General features: G+C 35.4%; 1 protein-coding gene and 1 long non-coding RNA gene across 5 annotated transcripts in view; one reads left to right on the top strand and one right to left on the bottom strand.

The window, feature by feature from the left end:
* CNBD2 (cyclic nucleotide binding domain containing 2) overlaps positions 1-22,057 on the bottom strand; it is an 85,776-nt gene that overhangs the window by 62,096 nt on the left and 1,623 nt on the right. For all 4 annotated transcript variants that reach the window (XM_031953930.1, XM_031953931.1, XM_031953932.1 and 1 more), the window contains exons 2-3: positions 21,529-21,666; positions 756-809 (exon numbers count right to left, since the gene is read on the bottom strand). In XM_031953930.1, the coding sequence (XP_031809790.1) occupies positions 756-809; positions 21,529-21,666 (192 nt within the window). The remainder of the gene's footprint in view (positions 1-755; positions 810-21,528; positions 21,667-22,057) is intronic.
* On the top strand, positions 95-11,111 carry LOC116421706. The gene is made up of 3 exons (XR_004232195.1): positions 95-166; positions 5,985-6,066; positions 8,629-11,111. It is a non-coding gene; the product is annotated as an uncharacterized LOC116421706 (long non-coding RNA).

Below are 22,057 nucleotides of genomic sequence, written 5' to 3'. Positions count from 1 at the left end.
GTCACCTACTTGTTTCAATGAGCATACTCTCCAGAGTTCTATTTGGTTCTTACAATATGACATCTTATATTCTAGATCTCTCCTAAGCTTGCCAGTTCATTCTGGCATTCTCTCCTGTGGGTTCCTGCTATAACATTTACTGTTTGGACCCTCATCCACTGCTTCAGTAAGTGTGTGTGTGTGTGTGTGTGTGTGTGTGTGTGTGTGTGTGTATCTTAGCTCTCTATTAGACTTCAAACCTCAGGGTGTAGGGTCTCATGAGGGAGAAGAGTCTATCATTCACAGTCTATCATGGTCCTCACTCACCCCAAACAAAATTAGTAATCAGCAATTGTCAGGCTTATAGTGGGGGATAGGAGGAAAGAACAGAAATGATTTTCCTCCTTTCTTCTTTCCCTCAATGAGTAGCTCAGGGCTTGTTATGGAAAGCAAAGGAGAAGAGGAAGGAATAAGAAAAAGGGGAAGAAGAAAGAAACTGGAAAGAGAACTGCCTATTTCTCCCTCCCCAACATCAATTAAGTGATAGCAGAAACTGGGTCATGTTGGTAAAACCGAGAATTATAGAACATCTGAGAGCCATCATACAGATGAGGAAATTGAGGCTCAGGGAAAGAAAGGAGATTTCCAGCAAGTTAGTGGCAGAGCTAGGACTGCAACCCAGTGAGTTTCTAACTTACATTTCAGGATTCTACCCAGTAGTCCACCATGATAATAAGAAATTTATTTCCAGCTATGAAAGGCCAGACTATCCTTACCTGCTCGAAGAAGAAGTCAGTGTAATTGAAGGTCATTTTGGCCTGTTTCCTTTTCTGGAAAAGAGGAGGGGAGGAGAGCTAAGTTCCCGTTCTCAGCCCAGTCTCCAGTCCCTGAATCACTGTTAGTTAGCAGAAGAGCCTAGGGCTAACCTCTTTGGCCTAATCTCTACATTTTACCATCATTCACTGGCATAGACATTGGTGAGATGCTGCTGTGCTAACAGAGGAAGAAAAAAGGAGGTAAAAGGAAAGAGAGGAAAAGGAAAAAAACAGAACAGAGAGTAGTAGAAGAAGAAAGTGAAGAGGAAAAGAGGGAGGAGGAAACACGACAGAACAGAAAGGAGAAATCAGAGAACACAGGGGAGAGTTTCAATAAGGGAAAAATGGAAGAGAAAAGACAGAAAACAGTGGAAAGAGCAGAGACAAGAATAAACAACAGGGAGAAGAAAACTATAGAGGATGAGAGAACTGAGAGGAGAAAATAAGGATAAGTAAGAAAAAGAAGGAAAAAGTGAAGGAAAACAGTGAATAAGCACTTAAGTGTCTTCACTAAGTTCCAGACAACTCTGTGTAACTCTTGTAACTCTGGGGATACAAAAAAAGCAAAAGATAGCCCCTTCCCTCAGGGAAGTTAAAATATAAGAAGGAGACAATAAGCAAATAAGTATTATAAGAAGGAGACAATAAGCAAAAAAGTATGTACAAACAAGATACATAGATATAGATATATGCATATGTATAGGAATAATCACACACAAAAAATACACAAATATGAATAGCCCATAGAAGGAAAGCATTAGAATTTTTAATACTATTTTATTTTTCTAAATACATGTAAAGATAGTTTTCAACATTCATTTTTGTAAAATTTTATGTTCTAAATTTTTTTCTTCTTCCCTCCCTTCCCTCTTCTCCCCAACACAGCAAGAAATTTGATATAAGTTAAACATGTGCAATCCTTTAAAAAATGTTTCCACATTTTTCATGTTATACAAGAAAAATCAAACCAAAAAGGGAAATAAACATGAGAAAGAAAGAAACAAACAAACAAAAAAGCAAAAATATTATGCTTCAATCTACATTCAGTCCCCATAGTTCTTTCTTTGGATGTTTTTGGCATTTTCTGTCCCAAGTCTTTTAGAATTGTTTTGAATTGCTCCATCACAATTGGCCATCTCATAATCTTGTTATGACACATACAAAGTTCTCCTGGTTCTGCTCACTTCAGTCAGCATCAATTCATGTAGGTCTTTCCAGGTGATAAGCATTAGAATTAAGAAGGATTGAGAAAAACTTCTTGTAGTTGGAAGGATTTTAACTAGGACTTCAAGTAAGTTAAGAAAATCAGGAAGCAGAGATGAGGAGGAAAAGTATTCCAGGCAGAGAAAATATTCAGAGCTGAAATAGAGCATAGTGTTGGAGAAAGAACAAGAAGGCTGGCATCAGTGGATTGAAGAGTACATTTGTGGGGTGTGTTGAGGTGAGTATAATGTATAAAAAAGACTAAAAAGATAGGAGCAGCTGTATGAAGAGCTTTGACTCCCAAAACAAAGGACTTTATAATTTAATCCTGAAGATCATAGGGAATCAATGGAATTTATCGAGTACGGAGATGACATGGTCAGGTCTGCACTTTAGGAAAATAACTTCGGTATCTGGATAGAGAGTAGATTAGAATAGGGAGAGAGGAGGCAGGCAGACCAAGGAGCAGGAATAGGCCAGATAAGAGGAAATGAGGGCTTATGCCAGTGATAGCAGTGCCAAAGAAAAAAAGCTATTGGCAAGATGTTTCCAAACCAAAATTAATACATCTTAGCAACATTCTAGATAGAGGGGGTGAGAGATAATGAGAGGTCAAGATAGATATCTTGATTGTGAGCCTGAGAGACCTGAAAAATGCTGTTGCCCTCAACAGTAATAGGGAAGTTTGGTTGGGGGAAGGTTTTGGGGAAAGATATTGAATTTAATTTTGGACTTATTGAGTTCAAGATGTCTATAGAACATCCAGTTCAATAGGCAGTTAGGAAATAGATCAAATAGAAAGAACAGAATGGAGAACAGAGAGGGAGAAGATGAAAGTAGAATTTTTTTTTAAAGGAGAGGGCATCTGTCAAAATGTGGCAACATCTTAAGAGGACTTAGAGTCTACAATCTTACAGATGTAGAATGTAAAAAAGAAAGTGAGAGAAGAGAAGAAAATTAGGGAAAGGAAATAAGAGGGATACATTCTTGGGATGTCAGGTCAGACAGGGCAGGAAGTAAGGGGAAGGCCTTCAATGACTCAAGCCAACACCCACATATCAGCTAACATCAGAGGCAATCTCTCACAAAGGTAGGGATTTCCCCAACAAATAAGATACATAAATCTTATAAAAGGTCACATAACTAATTAGTTTCTGAGGAAGGATTTGATCTTTCTAGCTACAAATCCAGTGCTCTATCTACTACCTACATTATGGGAAGAATTACAAGCAAAAAAGTTTTCTCAGAGGTCCAATGTGAACTGAATCCTCTGGCAAGTTTTGAAAATTGCTGGTTTGAGACAGGTAAGCTTGGCTTTAAGAACTTGGATAGCTCCTTCACAGTCACTGCCCTTTGTCTTTTGCAGGTGCAAACAGGCTTTTTGTATTATACACTGACATTAATTTAGATAGCCTGGGAGCAGTTTTGTCACAAGAGGATACTGATTTCCAGAAGCTCAATGACTTTACACATAGGGAGTTCTCATTGAGAACAAGGCCTGCTATACCAATTACAAGTTGAAGTTTTTATCTTGAAATCAAGATTACTTAAAAGCATTGAAATTATGGATATTAACAGATAATGATTTTAGGTCTAGATAGATCATAGCTGGGGCTAAACAGCCAGCCTTAGGAGGAAGATCTCTGAGCAGGAATACCCACCAAGGGAAAGGGTTTTGATAAAGAAGAAATACATGCTATTAACAGCCATATGAAACAATGCTTCAGGTTACTAAGAGTAAGATATGGTGCAAATTGAAATAAATCCGAGATTTTACTTCATACTTAACAAATTGGCAAAACAGACAACAGGTGAAAATGGGGACTATTGGTGGGATTGTGGAAACATAGACAGTTTGGTGGTGCTCTGGGCCTGGAGTCAGGAAGACTCATCTTCCTAAGTTTAAATCTAGTCTCAGATACTAACTGTGGGATCCTGTACAAGTGGCTTCACCCTATTTGCCTCAGTTTCCTCATCTGTAAAATGAACTGGAGAAGGAAATGATGACCCTCTCCAGTGTCTTTGCCAAGAAAACCCCTGAAAGGGGTCACAGAGTCAGCCATGATTAAAAAATGACTGAACAAAGGACAAAGGAAGGTGATAATAAAGGCACTCTAGTCTTTCATTGGTTACCACTTGAGAATTGACCCAAATAATTTGGAAAACAATTTGGAATTGTACCAGCAAAAATTCGCATACTGCTTACCTTTGACTCCACGATATTGCTTCCAGATAGATACCCTTCCAATCAATTAAGAGACATTTAAATAAATATGAATGGAGATGAAAAGACAAAAATAAAAGAATTTTTGCCTTATGTAGGAATATACAAAACCTATACAAAAATAAAGCCAAAGTAATTTTGTGTGGGGAAAATCAACAGGATGTATGGGCAAAGGTTACACATTTTTTAAGCACTAGGCACTGAGGTAGATGTTCTTGTCCCCATTTTATAGTTGAGGAAACTGAGGCAGACAGGAGTTATGTAATTTGCTCAAAGCTACACAGCTACTATGTGTCTGAGGCCAGATCTGAATTCAGATATTTCTAACTTGAAGGCTAGTGCTCTGCCCACTATATCACATAGCTAACATTTATTCTTTAGGAAATAAGGAAAGGCTTCCTATGTGGAAGTTATGCTTAAACTGAGTCTTGAAGGAAAACAAGAATTTTCAAAGATCAAAGGCAGAAAGAATGAAACCTTTCTGGTCAGATTATAAAAATAAACACATGTAGATGTAGATATAGACATATAGATGTAAGTACTTTTTTAGTGGCAAAGAATTAGAATACAAGGATGCTTATTTGGGGAATTATGATACATGAATATAATGAAATATTATTTTTAAGAAGGGATGAATATGAGGAACTCATAGAAACTCTAAGAAGACTTGTGTGTGTTGATGCAAAGTAGGCGGAACTAGGAGGACAATGTATACAACAATATGAAGAAAAAGAACAATGACATCAGAAAACCAAAAATGAAACGTCTTTCATCAGAGAGGTGAGGGTAGGGCAGAAGGAAGCATATATTATCAGGCATGGCCAATAGACTAATTTGATTTATTTAATTGCACTTTGTGACAAAATTATGTTCAAAATGGGCGGGGGGCCCACACTGGGAAGTAGCTTTAAGTTTTTTTTAAAACATCATTAAAAGGATATATATGTACACATATACACACACACAGCTATAAGTTTTTCTCAAAGCATCATTCAAGGATATAAATGTGTGTGTGTGGTGTGTGTGTGTGTGTGTGTAAAGGGGAAGCAGACTTTATTTGCTTAAAGTTTCTGTTTTCAGGACTGGCAGACATTAGAACTCTGGCATGGAATGCTATATTGGAACTTAAATGAGAAGGCAGCATAGAGTAATGGAGAGAGCACTGAATTATTAGAGTCTGGAAGACCTAGAATGAAGCTCCACACATTTAATAGCAATGTGGTTCTGAGCAAATCATTTAACTCCTCTGTGCCTCAGTTTCTTAAATCTGTAAAATGAGCAAGTAGGACTCAAGGGCCTCTGCAAGAGGATGTGCTGGAGCTAGTTTCAGAACCAATTAAATTTTCAGTATGATTCTTTATCCTCTGGAAATTTGCAAGTGCTACAGACAGGGGCTTGATTTATTGTTTTGTTGATTACCTAAGACCTAACAAAGAGATGCTGAAAATGTTAATAATGCAGATTAAAGTTAAAAGTGTTACTACTCCTGTTCCCAAAATTCAGCTGTTAAACATTTATTCACACACAACTGCTTCTATATCCCTTCCAACTCTAAATCGTGATTCCATAATACTATAAGAAGTAAGAGAAAAAAATTATCAGTGTCCAAAATTATTGATCCTTATCTGTGAAATCCATCCACAATGATTTGAGGCACCACTGAAAAGAAAATTCTGGATCTAACATCAAACAGATTCTACTATTCTCAAACAGCAATGGATGATAACAACATTTAAATGATTTTTTATTTCTGTCCCCTTCAGATTTTTTTTCTCCTTTCATTTGTTAATATCATGGATATGAGATGAGAAAAACTACTGAGGGTAGTTCACCTGAGCTTTCTAGGTAAGTATAATATCATGACTACAAAACAGTTTTCATTGCCAATATTTATTCCAATGTTAAATAGAAACAATAGCTGTTGTCTTCCTGTTCAACACCTGTCTTTATTGGGAATGATTCTGATGTTTTGCATTATATCATCATAAATGTAGAGCTGTTAAAGTGAACTCATGGTTTTGAACATGGATTTATTGTTGGGTTATGAAAATATCTTTTTATTTCTATATTATAAAATCTCCATATCTTTTCAAATACTCTACATAATGAGTTACTTATTTTTAAAAGGCAGAATTCACTTACCAATCCAGTTGAATCTGGTGAATCCATTGTCAATTTGGAAAGCAGTTCTTAATGTCCAGTCTGATTTAACTGGATTTGATGTGAATAATCAGAGTCATCAAACAAGATTATTTTAGTTATTATAAGGTTCAAGGACTCTTGTGTACTACTTTCTATTTGTGGTCCCTTACAACTTTAAATCTATAGTCCTTAGAAATACTTGTCACATACACCTATAAGTGTATATACTGTCTGAAATAACTGCTGCAAAGTAACAAATCTGGAGTTGTCTCAAGAAGGTTGCCTTCAAAGGTGGTTACACCCAAGCTTTCTCCAAATTGAGTCTTTCTCTGATCCATGAGATTCCATGCATCACTTAAGAGTTACAAAGACATTCTAGGCACAATAAATTGCTTAGCACAATACATGGTACAAAGTAAGTATATAAAATATGGTGATTGATTGATAAAAAAAAATCATTATTTCTCATATTGATTCAGCCCACATACCTGAAATTCTAATTATGGTTCTTTTCTCAATATAGCCATAAAGAATTCACTTATTTAACCTATGGGCTAAATGCATTTACCAAGGTGAAATCAAAAGTTAAAAAAAAAAAATTATTGTGTTAACAACCAAACCAAATTGAGGAAGCCACAGCTATCCCCTTTTGAAAGTCTGAATTTTCAAGTCCTTCTACTAGTTCTTCCAAATGCTGCTTCTTTGATCTTATACCAACTACAAGGACAGACACACCCAAAAATTATTTAGTAGAAGACTACTAAGAATTTTCAGTTGCAAAGTCAAACAGTTTAGAAAACTTTGGAGCACCATCCTTGCCTAATTTCATCTTTTTATTCCTGTGGACACAAGGATTCTTAACCTGAAGTCCACAAACCTCCATGAATATATTTTCAGGAGTCCATAAATGCAAGATCTATTGGATCAACACCTGTTTTTATTGGGAATGATACTGATGTTTTGCATTATATCATCATAAGGAAAGGGAAAAGATCTATTTTTATTTCAATATAATTGGTTTCCTTTGTAACCTACAAATTTTATCTTTTTATTTTTATTTAAAAACCTTATTATTATAAAGTTCCAGGAAGAGATTCATAGGGTTCACCAGGCCACTAAAGGGATCCATGACATAAAGTTAAGAACCTTTGATGATAAGATACTTCAGTGGGTTGAAACTAGAAAAGCCCATGTTCCCCAAACTAGGATTATCTCCATTTTTTTTGTCTCTTTTTTAATAAAAGAAGCAGCAGATCTATACTGTCAGCTAGAGAGAACAAAACACTTTTTTTGGCCCTTTAAAATTATACCCACTCACTATCATGTGTGACCTCCTCTGGCCTCTGCCCTTTATTATAGAGCCCCATTCAATTTTTGTACTTCTGTCTCTTTTTGTTGCCTAAAATACAAAGAAAATATTGCAAAACAGAAGAGCAACTTTCCCCCCATAGGGATTACATTCCTGTCAATCAAAGTGGAAAATAGGAAGATGTGTATGCTCAGCAAATCAATCAACAAGAAAGCGTTATTGTATACCAGATTTAAAATGAAAGTAAATGTTTGTTGAAATTCAAAATTTCTTTAAAAAATAATAATTTTTATAGAACAGATAATAATAGTTGATACAATTTACCCATAAATTCATTTGGATCAGGAATTTTTTTCCTTTGGTAATTCCTTTATATCTTGTTCAGTTTCATTGTTTGATTGTCTAAGATTTCTATATTTTGTTTGTTTTGCTAATTTTTGTATTTTATATTTTTGTAAGTAATTAATATCCTTTAACTTCACATTTGCTAGCAGATGATTGAGTATAGTAGTCCCTGATAATACTTTTTATTTCCTTTGTTTACTCTGAATTTGTCATGCTGAGTTTTGATGTTGGTAATATGATTTTCCTCTCTTTTAAAAAAAATCAGACTGGCTAAAGTTTTATTGGTTTTGTTAGTCTTTTTAAAAATAGCTATTAATATTGTTTTTCCATATTATCATATTTAACTTTATTTCTCCCCTAATTTTCTCTTCTAATTTTCATCTTTTGTGCTTATATGGAGAGTTTGGTAATTTAACGTTTTCTATTTTTTTTAATTACATACTGAATTTATCAATTCTCTCTTTTTTTATCTACTATACATTCCATTTTCCACAAGGTCTTAGACTACTTTCAACTCAATGCTACCCATGGTTTTCACTTCCCTCTGAAGGGAATTGGACCAGGATTGCCAGTAGACATTATGTGACATTCTTGGGTTTCCTCTCCTACAGGCTTTGAAAAGAACTATCATGTGGTTTGAACATCTCCCAGAAGACAAGCACACTCTGGGGGGTAGCTAGACATGTAAACCTCTTCTGTGTACCTACTTAATCTGAATAACTGAAGGTAATAGCAGGGATAAAAGAGTAGCTCTTCATTTCTTCAATATCATGCACTAATCATCTACCTCCAAAAAGCCATGTGAGTAATCTTCCTCTTTCTGTAAAAAGCAGGCACACTACTCACAAATTGCTTTTCTCTATCCAGAATGTTCAATCTCTAAATTCTGTCGCAATCCTAAAGCTTGGTAATGCCCAAGAAACCTCCTTTTGCTATTTAGGATGCTAAATTATGAGATTATGCTCTGTCAAAATAATCACAGTCCTTTTCTTGTACACAGGTGTTTGAAGGTCAGGAATATTATCTACAAAATTCCTTCATCCAAATGATGAGCATATACAACTGCCATGTGCTTTTCCAATATAATCTACCATTGTCTTAACTGTAGACATCTAGAGTAGAGAAAGTCAACACTCACAGGTCTCTGTGATACCTATGCCATTCTCTACACTGAGAAAGCTGTAGGTGAACACATGCAGTTTACATATGTTGTAGTCTGCCTCTACACAGCAACATTTCCCAATCTTTATCCCAGACATGTCTCTCAAGATCTCAAAGATCTCTCATGATTTCTCCAGGAAAAAAAAAACACAGCGAGAAGACAAGGGGGCTAATTAGAGTTGCCAGTTCTCTTTTATAAACAAGTAACAGCTCAAAGGGATAGTTCCTATCAGAAAGTCCATTCTCTCAAGAATACAAACCAGTCAAATGATCTCAAGATTACAACCCAATCACTGAAACACATCTCCTAAAGAGCAAGAGAAAGACAGGACAGACCCAAACCATCTTGTGGAAGCCCTAGTCACTGAGTTTTATTCAGTTTTTGTCATTTTAAGGTGTTAGTAAACATATCTGTACCCCATAGGCAGGGATACTTTCAAAAAGTCCAGGCTCACCACTATATAAGCTTGTCAATTTAATTAAAGAATTCACCCAATCCACCCCTTACCCACAAATAATTGGAAAATGTCAGGAACTCTAGATATCTTTTGGAGCACACAGTCCAAACTGGCCAAATTCAACTATCTTTTTTTTCTTTTCCTCTGGTATGAAGATGTGATAGTTCCCACTGCATAAATCCAATACTCAAAACCATTGGCTACCTAGAAATTAATATGAGCATCCCAACTTGTAGTATGGTGCACTTATGGACCATAATGCTCTTGTTCAAAACCTAATAATGCATGCCCATCTGGAATTCTCCAGTTTCTTTTCAAACCACCATCAAAAAGTCACCCAGATTAAAAGACTCCATCACAACACTATTGATCAACTGATCTTTTGATGATGGTTCCTTGGACCATGGACCTTCCATCTCAGAAAGGGTAATAGTATCTTTCCTGTGACTGCTTTCAAAAGAGTTAGGGATTATTGTGATGGAGTTTTTTCCTTTTCTTTTGAATCTAACCTATATCCAATTTATTCTTTTAAAGAATACAATAGTTCTGATGTTAAGTTATTGCCCCCAATGATCCTCCCTTTCCTTAAGATATTGAAGAGTCTTAGACAAAGACAAACTTCCCTGGATGCAACCTTGATCAAATTAACCAAAGGTTTATATATTTTGTTGGCTTTGTCATTAAACCAGATCCTAGTTTTATTAGTTCAATAGTTTTCTTTCAGTTTTTTTATCTATCTCTTCTTTGATTTTTAAAATTTCTAATTTGATGTTTAATTGGGGACTTTTAATTTGTTCTTTTTCTAATTTTAGTTGTATACCCAATTCATTGATCTCCCCTATCTCTATTTTATTCATGTAAACATCTAGAAATACAAAATTTCCCCTAAGAACTGCTTTAGCTATATCCCATAAGTTTTGGTATTTTGTCTCATTGTTATTCTCTCGGATTAAATGATTCAATGATTTGTTGTTTGATCTATCCGTTCTATAGGATTAAATTTTTTAGTCTCCAATTAATTTTTGTCCTATTTTTCCATGGCCCTTTATTACACATAATTTTTATTGTATTATGATATGAAATGTGCATATCTAATATATCTACATTTCTGCATTTGATTGTAAGGTTGTATGCCCTAATATATAGTCAATTTTTGTGCAAATATAAATTTTGTGCAATATACCACTACAAAAAAGTATATATTCCTTTCTATCCCCATTCAATCTTGAATTAGCCCTTGGTGGCTTTTTTGATACTTACTTCCACCCATGGCCTCTTCTCTAAGCCATACGTTCTGACTTCTTTCTGACACTAATGAATTTTAAGCACACACTCATATAATCCAGATATGAATGGTGGCTTTAGTTTCTGAACAAGCTGTAAAGGTACATATTAGAATTATCTTTCATGGGACCCATATGTGCATGAATGTTTGTGGCAGCTCTCTTTGTAGTGGCCAGAAACTGGAAAGTGAGTGGATGCCCATCAATTGGAGAATGGCTGAATAAATTGTGGTATATGAATATTATGGAATATTATTGTTCGGTAAGAAATGCCCAACAGGATGATTTCAGAAAGGCCTGAAGAGACTTACACGAACTGATGCTGAGTGAAACAAGCAGGGCCAGCAGATCATTATATACTTCAACAACAATACTATATGATGACCAATTCTGATGGACCTGGCCATCCTCAGCAATGAGATGAACCAAATCAGTTCCAATGGAGCAGTAATGAACTCAAGCAGCTATGCCCAGCAAAAGAACTCTGGAAGATGACTAAAAACCATTACAATGAATTCCCAATCCCTATATTTTTGCCCACCTGCATTTTTGATTTCCTTCACAGGCTAATTGTACAATATTTCAGAGTCCGATTCTTTTTGTACAACAAAATAACGGTTTGGTCATGTATACTTATTTGTATCTAATTTATATTTTAATATATTTAACATCTACTGGTCATCCTGCCATTTGGGGGAGGGGGTTGGGGGGAAGGAGGGGAAAAATTGGAACAAGAGGTTTGGCAGTTGTCAATGCTGTAAAGTTACTCATATAACCTGTAAATAAAAGGTTATTAAAATTTAAAAAAAATTTTAAATCCAGAAAAAATTATGATTATAAAAAGTGAAAAAAATAGAATTATTTTTCATAAATAGAAAAGCATTTTCACTTGAACCCATGATCCAACACTGTAGAATACTCTGCATCTTCTATCTTTGCTGTCATTTCTATACAGAGTATTGTGTTTTTAGACAGAAAAGACCCAGGAATTGGTTGGGACAGATTTTAGGGTCTTCAGAACCTGCAATAGCTTGAATCTTCCATGTCCATCTTTCGATGTTGGTCTACTAGATTCATAGGATTATATATTTAGAGCTGAAAAGGACCTTATAAACTATTGCATCTATCCTTTTAATTTTATGAATAAGGAAACCATTCAACTTCTGGCAAATTCTAGATTTTCCTTTCTAGCATGCCTAACACAAATGTGGCCATCTAATCCATATCTGTAGCAGAGACCTTGGTGTCTCTGGAAAAGTCCTTTTTAAGGGATGCAAAAGCATTCTGCCTTTTCCACTGTTCCTAAATTCTTTTTTTAAATAATTATATCTAAATTCGTTTAAACTATATGTGAAGGAGAGGATCTATACATGGTTCCTTTTTCTCTCCCTTATGTTCTTCAAGATAGTCTGATTGAAATAAATTGATCTCTCTTATCTTAGTGGCCTATACAAGAGTGAAATAGTAATGGGGAATGACTTAACACAGTGAATCAGTTCTCAGACCAGGATCCTCCCAGACCCAGGGACTATGAGATTTTCTAACACTCCAGTAGAGGACCTCAAAGATTTGATGCTCCATATCTCAAAGATTGGGGGGGAGGGGGGAGAGGAGGCAGAGAGGTGGGCAAATCTAACTCCAGGAGATTGAAATCAGTGCAGGTCCCCAAGAATACCAGAATAAAACCAAAAAGAACTGATCATCCTACCCCAAAGCATAGCTTAGTTGTGGCACAAAACACAAATTCAAGAAAATTTAAGAAATGAATAAAGCAAAGAAAACAAAAAAATAATTGCATATCTAGAAATTGCCCCAAAGAAGGTGAGAGTAATACTATACAACTACAAGCAGAGAGACCCAAAGAAAAATGGACTTAACACAAGGACTATATAAAATACCTACCATAAAACAAGAGAATTTTTTTAAGCTATTGAGGGAAGGGAAGGAAAATAAATAACTTAGAAGGGAAAATGATAAATCCTAAGTAGCAGACTTCTTGAAAACTAAAATAGGCATCAATGATTCTGAGTCAAAAAATATTTGGGGGGGGGGGAGGAAAGGGCGCCGCCAAGATGATGGAGAGGACACATGCTTTCTGATGTCCTTGGACCCTCAACTAATTACCAAATTTAGCCTCTGAATTAGTTCTAGACTCACAGAATTCACAAATATTGGGAGTGTAGCCAATTAACAAAAGATAATTTCAAAGATTGCCAGAAAAGGTCTGTTTTGGTTGGGCAGGGAGGGAGGCCAGGCACAGGATGCCAGCACACACTGTGCAGAATGGGGTAGGGTGTGGTCTCCCCCAGGATGGTGAAGACTCAGTGTGGTGGAGAATCTATAGGGAGAATTCTACTACAGTGTTAGCTACTCTGCCCTGGTTGCAAGCCAGTAGATAAGCAGAGAAGTTATAACACATCCAACACAAACACAAAAGGTAAATAGTGAACCCAAATGGAGTTTCACAGGACCTTGCCACTCCCACCCAGCACCCGGAGTGAGTCAGCATGATTCCAGCGCAGCTGCTGCCACTTTGCTGTGCCTGTAGAGGAAGCTTGGAAAACCTCCCTTTCCCTAAAAGCAGATCCCAACTTTTTTTTTAAAATGAGTAAAAAGGCAAAGAGAATTCTAACTATAAATAGTTTCTGTGGTGAAAGAGAACAGATTTCAAACCCTGAAGAGATTAACAGCAGATTGTCTCCAGATGAAGCTCCAAAGAATGATATAATCTGCTCCCCATCACACAAGGCTCTCCTAAAAAAAATTTAAAAGGATCTCAAAAGAGAGAAGAAAAATGGGGAAAGGAAAGGAAAACTCTGAAAGAGAGTTTGGAAAAGGCATATAACTCATTAAAAGATTTGATAAAGTGGAAAAAGAAAACTCCCTGAAAAATAGAATTTGTGAAATGGAAAAGGTAAATAACTCCTAGGAAAACAGAATTTGTGAATTGGAAAAGATAAATAACTCCCAGGAAAACAGAATTTATGAAGTGGAAAAAGAAAATTCCTTAAAAAACTAGAATTTTTGAAATGGAAAAAATTCCATAGAACAAAACAACTCATTTAAAAACTCAATTGGACAAATACAAAAAGAAGTAAAAAAAGTAAATAAAGAAAATAATTCACTAAAAATCAGAATTGAAGAAATAGAATGACTTGAGTCATCAAGAATCAGTCAAGCAAAACAAAAAAAAAAAATGAAAAATTAGAAAAAATGTAAAATATCTACTTGGGAAAACAACTGACCTGGAAAATAAATCTAGAAGAAACAATCTAAGGATTATTGGACTCCCTAAAAATCATGATAAAAAAAAGAGCCTAGACACTATTTTTCAGGAAATCATCAAAGAGAACTGACCTGATGTCATAGAATCAGAAGGTAAAATATCCATTGAAAGAATTCACAGAACACCTCCTGAAAGAAACCCCAAAATTAAAACTCCAAGGAATATCATGGCTAAATTTCAGAACTATCACACCAAAGAAAAAATATTACAAGCAGCCAGAAAAAAACATTTCAAACACTGAGGACACACAATAATTATCACCCAGGATTTAGCAACTTCCACCTTAAAGGATTGAAGGGCCTGGAATCTGATATTCTGAAAGGCAAAGAAACTTGGAATGCAGCCAAGAATAAACTACCTTGCTAAACTGAGCATTTTCTTCCAGGGAAGAAGATGGGCATTAGATGAAACAGGTGAATTCCATTTATTTCTGATGAAAAGACCAGAGCTAAACAAAAAAATTGACCTCCAAATATAGGACTCAAGCATAAAAAGGTAAAAAGAACTCTTGAGAATTATATTTCTCTTATGGATATACATGTATAATTTGTGCATGTATAATTTGATTTTACTATTATAATATAAAAAAGGAACTAGAGGTGGGAAGGGGATTGTACCAGAAAAAGGGAAAAGTGGAGGTAAAATGAGGGAAATTACATCTCACAAAGAAGCAAAGGAAACCTATTACATTAAGGGAAAGAAAGGAGGGGAATGAACATTGTGTGAATCTTACTCTCATCAGATTTGGCTCAAAAAGAAAATATTAGACATATTTGGTTTACAGAGAAACTTCTCTCACCTTATTGAAAAGAGGGAGGGGAAAGGCAAAAAGCGAAGAGGTAGGCTAAATAGAAGAGAAAACAGAAATAGTAGGGGAAAGGTATAAGGGGGAGAGACTCTAAAAGAGGGAGCAATTCTAAATGCTTGAGACAAGTGGTGCCTTATGAGTTAAATACTGGGGAGGAGGGAAAGGGGAAAAGGAACAAGAAAAGTATAATCTGGGGATAATAAGATGGCAGGAAATACAGAATTAGTAATTTTAACTGTAAATGTGAATGGGCTGAACTCTCCCATAAAGTAGAAGCAGACAGCAGAGTAAATTAAAAGCCAGAATCCCACAACATATTGTTTACAAGAAACACATTTAAAGCAGAGTGATACATACAAAGTAAAGGTAAAAGGCTGGAGCAGAATCTTTTACGCTTCAGGTGAAGTAAAAAAAAGCAGGGTTAGCCACCCTGATCTCAGATCAAGCAAAAGCAAAAATGGATCTAATTAAAAGAGATAAGGAAGGAAATTATATCTTGCTAAAGGGTACCATAGATAATGAAGCAATATCAATATTAAATATATATGCACCAAGTAGTATAGCATCTAAATTCCTAAAGGAGAAGTTGAGAGCTGCAAGAAGAAACAGACAGCAAAATTATAATAGTGGGAGATCTCAACCTTGCTCTTTCAGAACTAGATAAATTAAACCACAAAATAAATAAGAAGTTAAAAATGAGCAAGGATGGGGAGCGGCAATGTTAAGAGAGCGGATGATACCAAGGAAGAGTCATAAGCATAACTTTCTGTTCCTGAAGGATTTTTTTAAAGTAGAATCTAAGAGGATGCTTTATTTAGTTTGCCTTTTATATGATAAGAGAAATAGATGATCAAATTAGGGCATATAAATGCAATAGAATAATATTGTGACATAAGATACCACAAAATATACTATTTCATAATTTATAAAAGGAACAGAAACACAAATTTTGAAAGACCTAAGAGCCATGATCAATGTCAGATCTGACCAGTTGTCCATGGTTTCAGAGGTCCAGAGTTATTTATTACTTCATAGGTGAGAGAAACAATGCAGAAAACATTATATACTTTTGGATGGCCACTTTGTGGATTTATTTTTCTAATTCATTAACTTGTTCATTACCAGTACTTTTTTAAAAAATCTTTTTTTTCTTTTCAGAAATTGGGGTTAAGTGACTTGCTCAGGGTTACACAACTAATACCTTCCAAGTGTCTGAGATCAGATTTGAATTCAGATCCTCCTGACTCCAGTGCTCCATTTGCTGTACCACCTAGCTGCCCTTTCCTCTCAATTTCTAATTGAAGGGGAAAGGAGATTATCATCAAGGATGCTAAAAAAAAAAGTGCCATTGAAATATTTTTAAAATATATAGAAGAAAGCTTATAAGAGGGCAGTGATAAGCAAGCTAGTTTTTGTTGTTTTTTTTTTTTTTTTTTAAACAAGCAATATGATGTTGCAGCCATCTTGAAATGGAGGGGAAAAAAAAAAAGATTGACAAGCTATCATCAGTATTTACAATACTATCAGCTGGCAATTCAGCAGCATGTGTAGATCCATCATCCTTGAGCCATCAGTCTAAGAATCAGTCTTATAAAGATGTGACCTAATAAATGCTTTCAGGAATACTATAGCCTCTACTTCCTCAGCAAACATAGCCATGGAACAGAAAAGTTCTCATTACCAAAATCCTTGCCACTACCAAACGGTTCAATATCAGAAATGGATTGGATCATCTCAGTAGAAATGGTGAAGATAACACTATCCTCTAGTTTGCCAATGCCCCTAAAGATCATGGCATCTTTCTGCCTTCTAATTTCATATATACACACACATATATATATATATATATATATATATATATATATATATATATATATATATATAAAGCTTTTATGCTTATCTCCCCAATTAGAACATGAATTTCATGTTCTGTCTTTTTTTCTCTATTTGTAAACCCTATAGTTGACACAATATTCACACATAGTAAGCACTTCATAGTTCTTTCATTCATCTTCCAAAGGGTCCTATGTGATGACCGCATATTTTAAAATCAGCTGGAATCAGGAATTCAGGTTAAGAGAAAATCTTCGATCTTTATTCTTTGTGGAGTTGAAGGGGGATGGCGATCGGAATGTGAGTGGCCACAACAAAACCTGGCCAGCAGTTCTCTCTGCCTCTCTCTCCGCCCTCTTTCTCCACCCACCAAAATCGTCCCTACATCATTTCCTATACAATACATCAGAATTTGCACAAAGAGTGGGCAGGGGCCATTCTTTCTCCAAGCATATATTAATAGAGTATTGTCCAATTACTATTTAGCCTCACATGCTTGGGACCTCAGTGCATCAACTCAAGTTTCAGCCCATTACAGTCCTACACATAGTGGAAAGGCCATATATATCAGAATAGTCAAAAGATGTTTCTTTTGCCAAAAGGCGGCTCAGTGCTGGTTAATTCCTATGAAAAAGCACTGATCATAATGTGTAGCCAAAAACTACTTCCATGCACTTTGCACACAATGGTATAATGTTATTAGACCAAAACAATTAGCCTGATTTTGTAAAAATCACATTAGAAAATCAGATTGTCCAATCACAACTTAGAAAAAGAGAAAAAAATCTTAAAATCATTCTTACAGAAAAATGATAAATATTGGAGAGAATGTGGAAAAATAGAAACATTAATATGCATTGTTGATGGAGTTGTGAATCATTCTAACCATTGTAGAGAACAATTTGAATTACGTGCAAAGGGTGATAAAAACTCTGTATATCCTTTGTCTCAACAAGACTACCACTAGATCTATATCCAAAGAGATCAAAAAAAAGGGGGAGGGAAGAATCTATTTCTACAAAAATATAGCAACTTTTTTGGTGACAAAGAATTAGAAACTAAAAGAATGCTCATCAATTGAGGAATGATTGAACAAATTTGTAATAATGATTGTGATAAAATACTATTGTACTATAAGAAATGACAAACATGATTTCAGAAAAACCCTGGAAGACATAGGAACTGATGCAAAATGAAGTTAGTAAAACCAGGAGAATATTGTTCACAGCAATAATATAAGGATGATCGGGGCAGCTAGGTGGGGCAGTAGATAGAGCACCAGCCCTGAAGTCAGGAAGACCTGAGTTCAAATGTGATCTGGCCTCAGGCAATTAATACTTCTTAGCTGTGTGACCCTGGGCAAGTCACTTAACCCCAATTGCCTTAGCAAAAATAATATGATGATCAATTCTGAAAGATTTAGCTACTCTGATTAAGAGAACACCAAAGGAGCCATGATATAAAAAAATGCTATCTACCTCCAGAGAGATCAAAGCATACTTTTTTTACTTTATTGTTTTTGCTTTTTTTGCTTCTTTTCCCCAACATGGCCAATGTAGGAATATGTTTCATATGAATCCACATGTATGATCACTATATTGCTTGTCTTCTCAAAGGAGGGAAGAACATAATTTGGAACTCAAAATTTTTAAAAATGTTAAAAAGAAAAGGAAAAGGGGTATTCTTAAAATGCTAGATGAGTATCCCTAAAAAAGTAAAACCAAGTAAACCACCAATGTAGCCCAAGCTGTCCTTACTTATGACCCCCCCTGAAAGCTACTTCTAGTTTTCCACTATTTGAATCAACACCCACTATTTAACCGTAGTTCACAAGCCATCACATATTTTCTTTTACTAGACCAACCAGAACATACTAGGTCAAAGAAGTATTTAATAGTATAACAAAATACTGATAACAGCAACAATAATGAATATATTCCCTTTCCCATCTACTATATACACAAATTATCACAATTGTGCAAGAGAGAGCACACAGAAAAAAAAAAACATAGTAAACAAGCATTATCAAAGCAATTCATGCTACTAAAGTCATACCCTCTGTAATGCCATTTTATTTCTCATGTTGCTGCTTCGCCACTTGGAGGTATTGATTATCTTTACTGGTTTGGTGATGTGAAGTTGGAACTCCACTCCCACAAACTTTTTTTCCCAAGTCAAGGAGCAAAGTTTACTGTAATTGTAATACCAATTGAAGCAGGCTAAGTTCCAAAAGGATTTAGGAAAGAACCAAGAGCAAGGAGACAAATTTATCCAGTTTTTCATGTCACTGATTTGCTAATTTTATGGCCCAGAGATAGAACTGAGGAGTGGACTCAGGGATTTGGTTATCATTGACCAGCAGACAGTCATCAATGTTTGTAGGACTACTGTAGAACTATTCTAAGGCCAGAAGACTTTAGAATCATTGACAAATTGTTAGAACAATAGTACTCTAAGGTCAGGGGATCACAGGATTCTTACAGGAAAATGATATTATTATTGCTTAGAATTATTATTATTGCTACAGAATTATTGCTTAGAATTATTGCTAAATTTCCCCTAGAAGTTGTACTCTATTATTCCCCTCTCAGCAATTTGAACCCCAAATTCATTTCCCACAAACTATTAGGATATTCTGCTAAATTCTCTCTGTAGCACCTAACTTTCTTCTTCTGAACAAATTGTTTCATTCTGCATATGCTGCCATCTGTAGCTCTTTGTGGCCTTCTCCTTGGTAGAGAGGTCTATACTCCCAAGTGCTCTCAATTCTTTTGAGATTCAGACCCTCAGTCTAGTCTAGTCAATAAGAAAATCCTTGAGGCACTAAATCTTTTTTTTTTTTTTTTGAATTGCTTATTTCTGCTTCAGATTTTCACTTTTTGAATTTATTCTGCTCTGGACTGAGAAAATTCTTCTAAATTCTTTTTCATTTCACCATATCAACTAGGAAAGAGAAGCACAAACTCACAGACTTTGCTCTTATTATTAGAGAAAAAAGACAGAAGGGAACCATTTCATCATGGAAGATGAGGCACAAAGCCAATAAAAGGGAGAAAAACAAATTTTCAGACTTAGTCCTTGCTCGTACTAGAAATATTAGCAGAGCAGGCAGACCCTTGTACTGAGGAATAATCTATAATCCTTTTTCAGCATTGTGAATCATATGTATTGTATAGATCCCAAAGGAATATAGATTCCTACTTTCAAGTAAAGGTTGCATGACACCTTCCAAAAATGGGAGGGAAGTTGACCTGATGGTTTCAATTGTACAATTCTGGAGGTAAGGGGTGGAATTGTCTATCAAAAATAAAAACAACTTTGTCCTTATCCCTATATTTGATGACTTTTAGCCTGAGTGCTTGCAAGGCAGTTAAAGACCTTTTGGTATGGAACAAAAGAAGCCAGATGCTGACATTCCCATTTTCCTTATGTGGAGACATAAATAATTTGTGAGAAAAAAAGATATCTAAAATTGTACTTAATACTTTAAAAACATATCTGGATCCATTATTGGGGAGGGGATAGCTGAAGTATTGGCTAACCTGAAATAGAATTTTAATGTCTCAGATTATAATTTCAACCAATCCTATTTTAGTTATTAAGACCATGCCAAGAGGAAACAAGCTATATGTGGCTGTAGACTAATATAGTACAGCATTAGACTGAGAACCAGAGAATTTCAGTTTAAGTATAGGCTCTGCTAACTAAATATATGAACTAGGGTGAGGCATTTCTCTGGATAGTACATTTGTTCACTTATGAAATAAGGTTAGATTCATTATTGTGTCTCCTTTTCTCTGACTCTCTCTATTGCCCCATTTACAGAATTCTGAACCTTCCCTAAAGCCTCCAATAACTGGGAAGTCCATGGTCATCTATTTCACTTTTCAACAGTTCAGATTGATTTTTTAAATGCAATTTTTATTTTAACTTCCATTGACAAGTACAGGTATTCAAGAGAATTTTTTTAATGAACATACAAAATGAAATTTAACCCAACAGAATATAAACACACATGTGTTCTAATACTTTATTTACCAACTGTTAGCTCCCATCCTAAAAGATACTAACTGTAGCCTGATCAAAACACAGCATTCTTTTTATTAGTCTTGTAGACCTTTTTTCCACATGCATAACATATTTGTTGGGATAGCTCTAAAATTGTGTGGTTTTGTTTTTTTTTACATCAAACTGAAAATATGCCTCTGTGTAACTTTCACCTTTTCTTCCAAAAACAAACAATCTTTTTTGGAATATAGATTTTTAAAGATGACATGGATCAGAATTTCTCAGGAATGAATCAACTGCTTATGAACCTCCCAGGCTACAGTTATTACCTGGATTATCATAAGACCATAGATTTATAGCTGTAAGGGACTTTAGATGCCATCTAGTCCAATACCCTCATTTGATAATGAAGAGTTTCCAAATGACTTATACAAGACCACATAGATAACAACAAATGGCAATGCTAGGATTTGAAGCAATGCCCTTTAATTCTAAATTCAATGATCCTTGCACTGTACCATGTTGTTAAAGGTAAAGCGTCTTTGGGAAAGGAATCCATTCTTATAGAACCATTGGGAGACAGCCTCTGTTGAGGATTTTTATCCTCTATTTGAAAGAATAACATTAGAGGGGAGCAGAAAGGTCTGAACAAATCCCAGGGGCCCTTCCCTTACATCCCATGCAGTGAAGATAGGCTTCTCCTTCTCTGCGACCTGCATGATCTGACACTCCCGGAATCCATGGAGGCCCTGACGAAATATCTTGCACACTCGAAGCATGATGATGATCTTTTTAACAACACGACTAAATTTCTGTAAGGATCCACAGGAAATACAATAAAAAACAGTCTTATCAGCACTTAATTCATTTCAAATCAATCAGCTTTTATTAAATGTTTATTAAACTCTTTTATGAAATGATTATAAAAAACACTTTTATTAACTGTTAGGACTGGGTAATGATGATGAACAAATCCATCATTATGGCTACCAAATCTCACTGAGATGCTATGTGAGACATGATCAAGGTATGGTTTCCTCCCTTTGGGGAACACTAATTGGAACATGCCCTCTGTTACAGTATCAGAAATTCCACCATTTGGAGTAAATTTCAATCTTTTGGATTAAACTTGGCACTCTCTTTGCAACCTCTTTCAAAATGCAAATGTTCTTGTCAGAGCTAACATGTTAAGTCAGTAATACT

This window comes from Sarcophilus harrisii, chromosome 2, assembly GCF_902635505.1.
Source record: "Sarcophilus harrisii chromosome 2, mSarHar1.11, whole genome shotgun sequence".
Taxonomy (NCBI): domain Eukaryota; kingdom Metazoa; phylum Chordata; class Mammalia; order Dasyuromorphia; family Dasyuridae; genus Sarcophilus; species Sarcophilus harrisii.
This window is presented reverse-complemented; position numbering and strand designations above follow the sequence as displayed.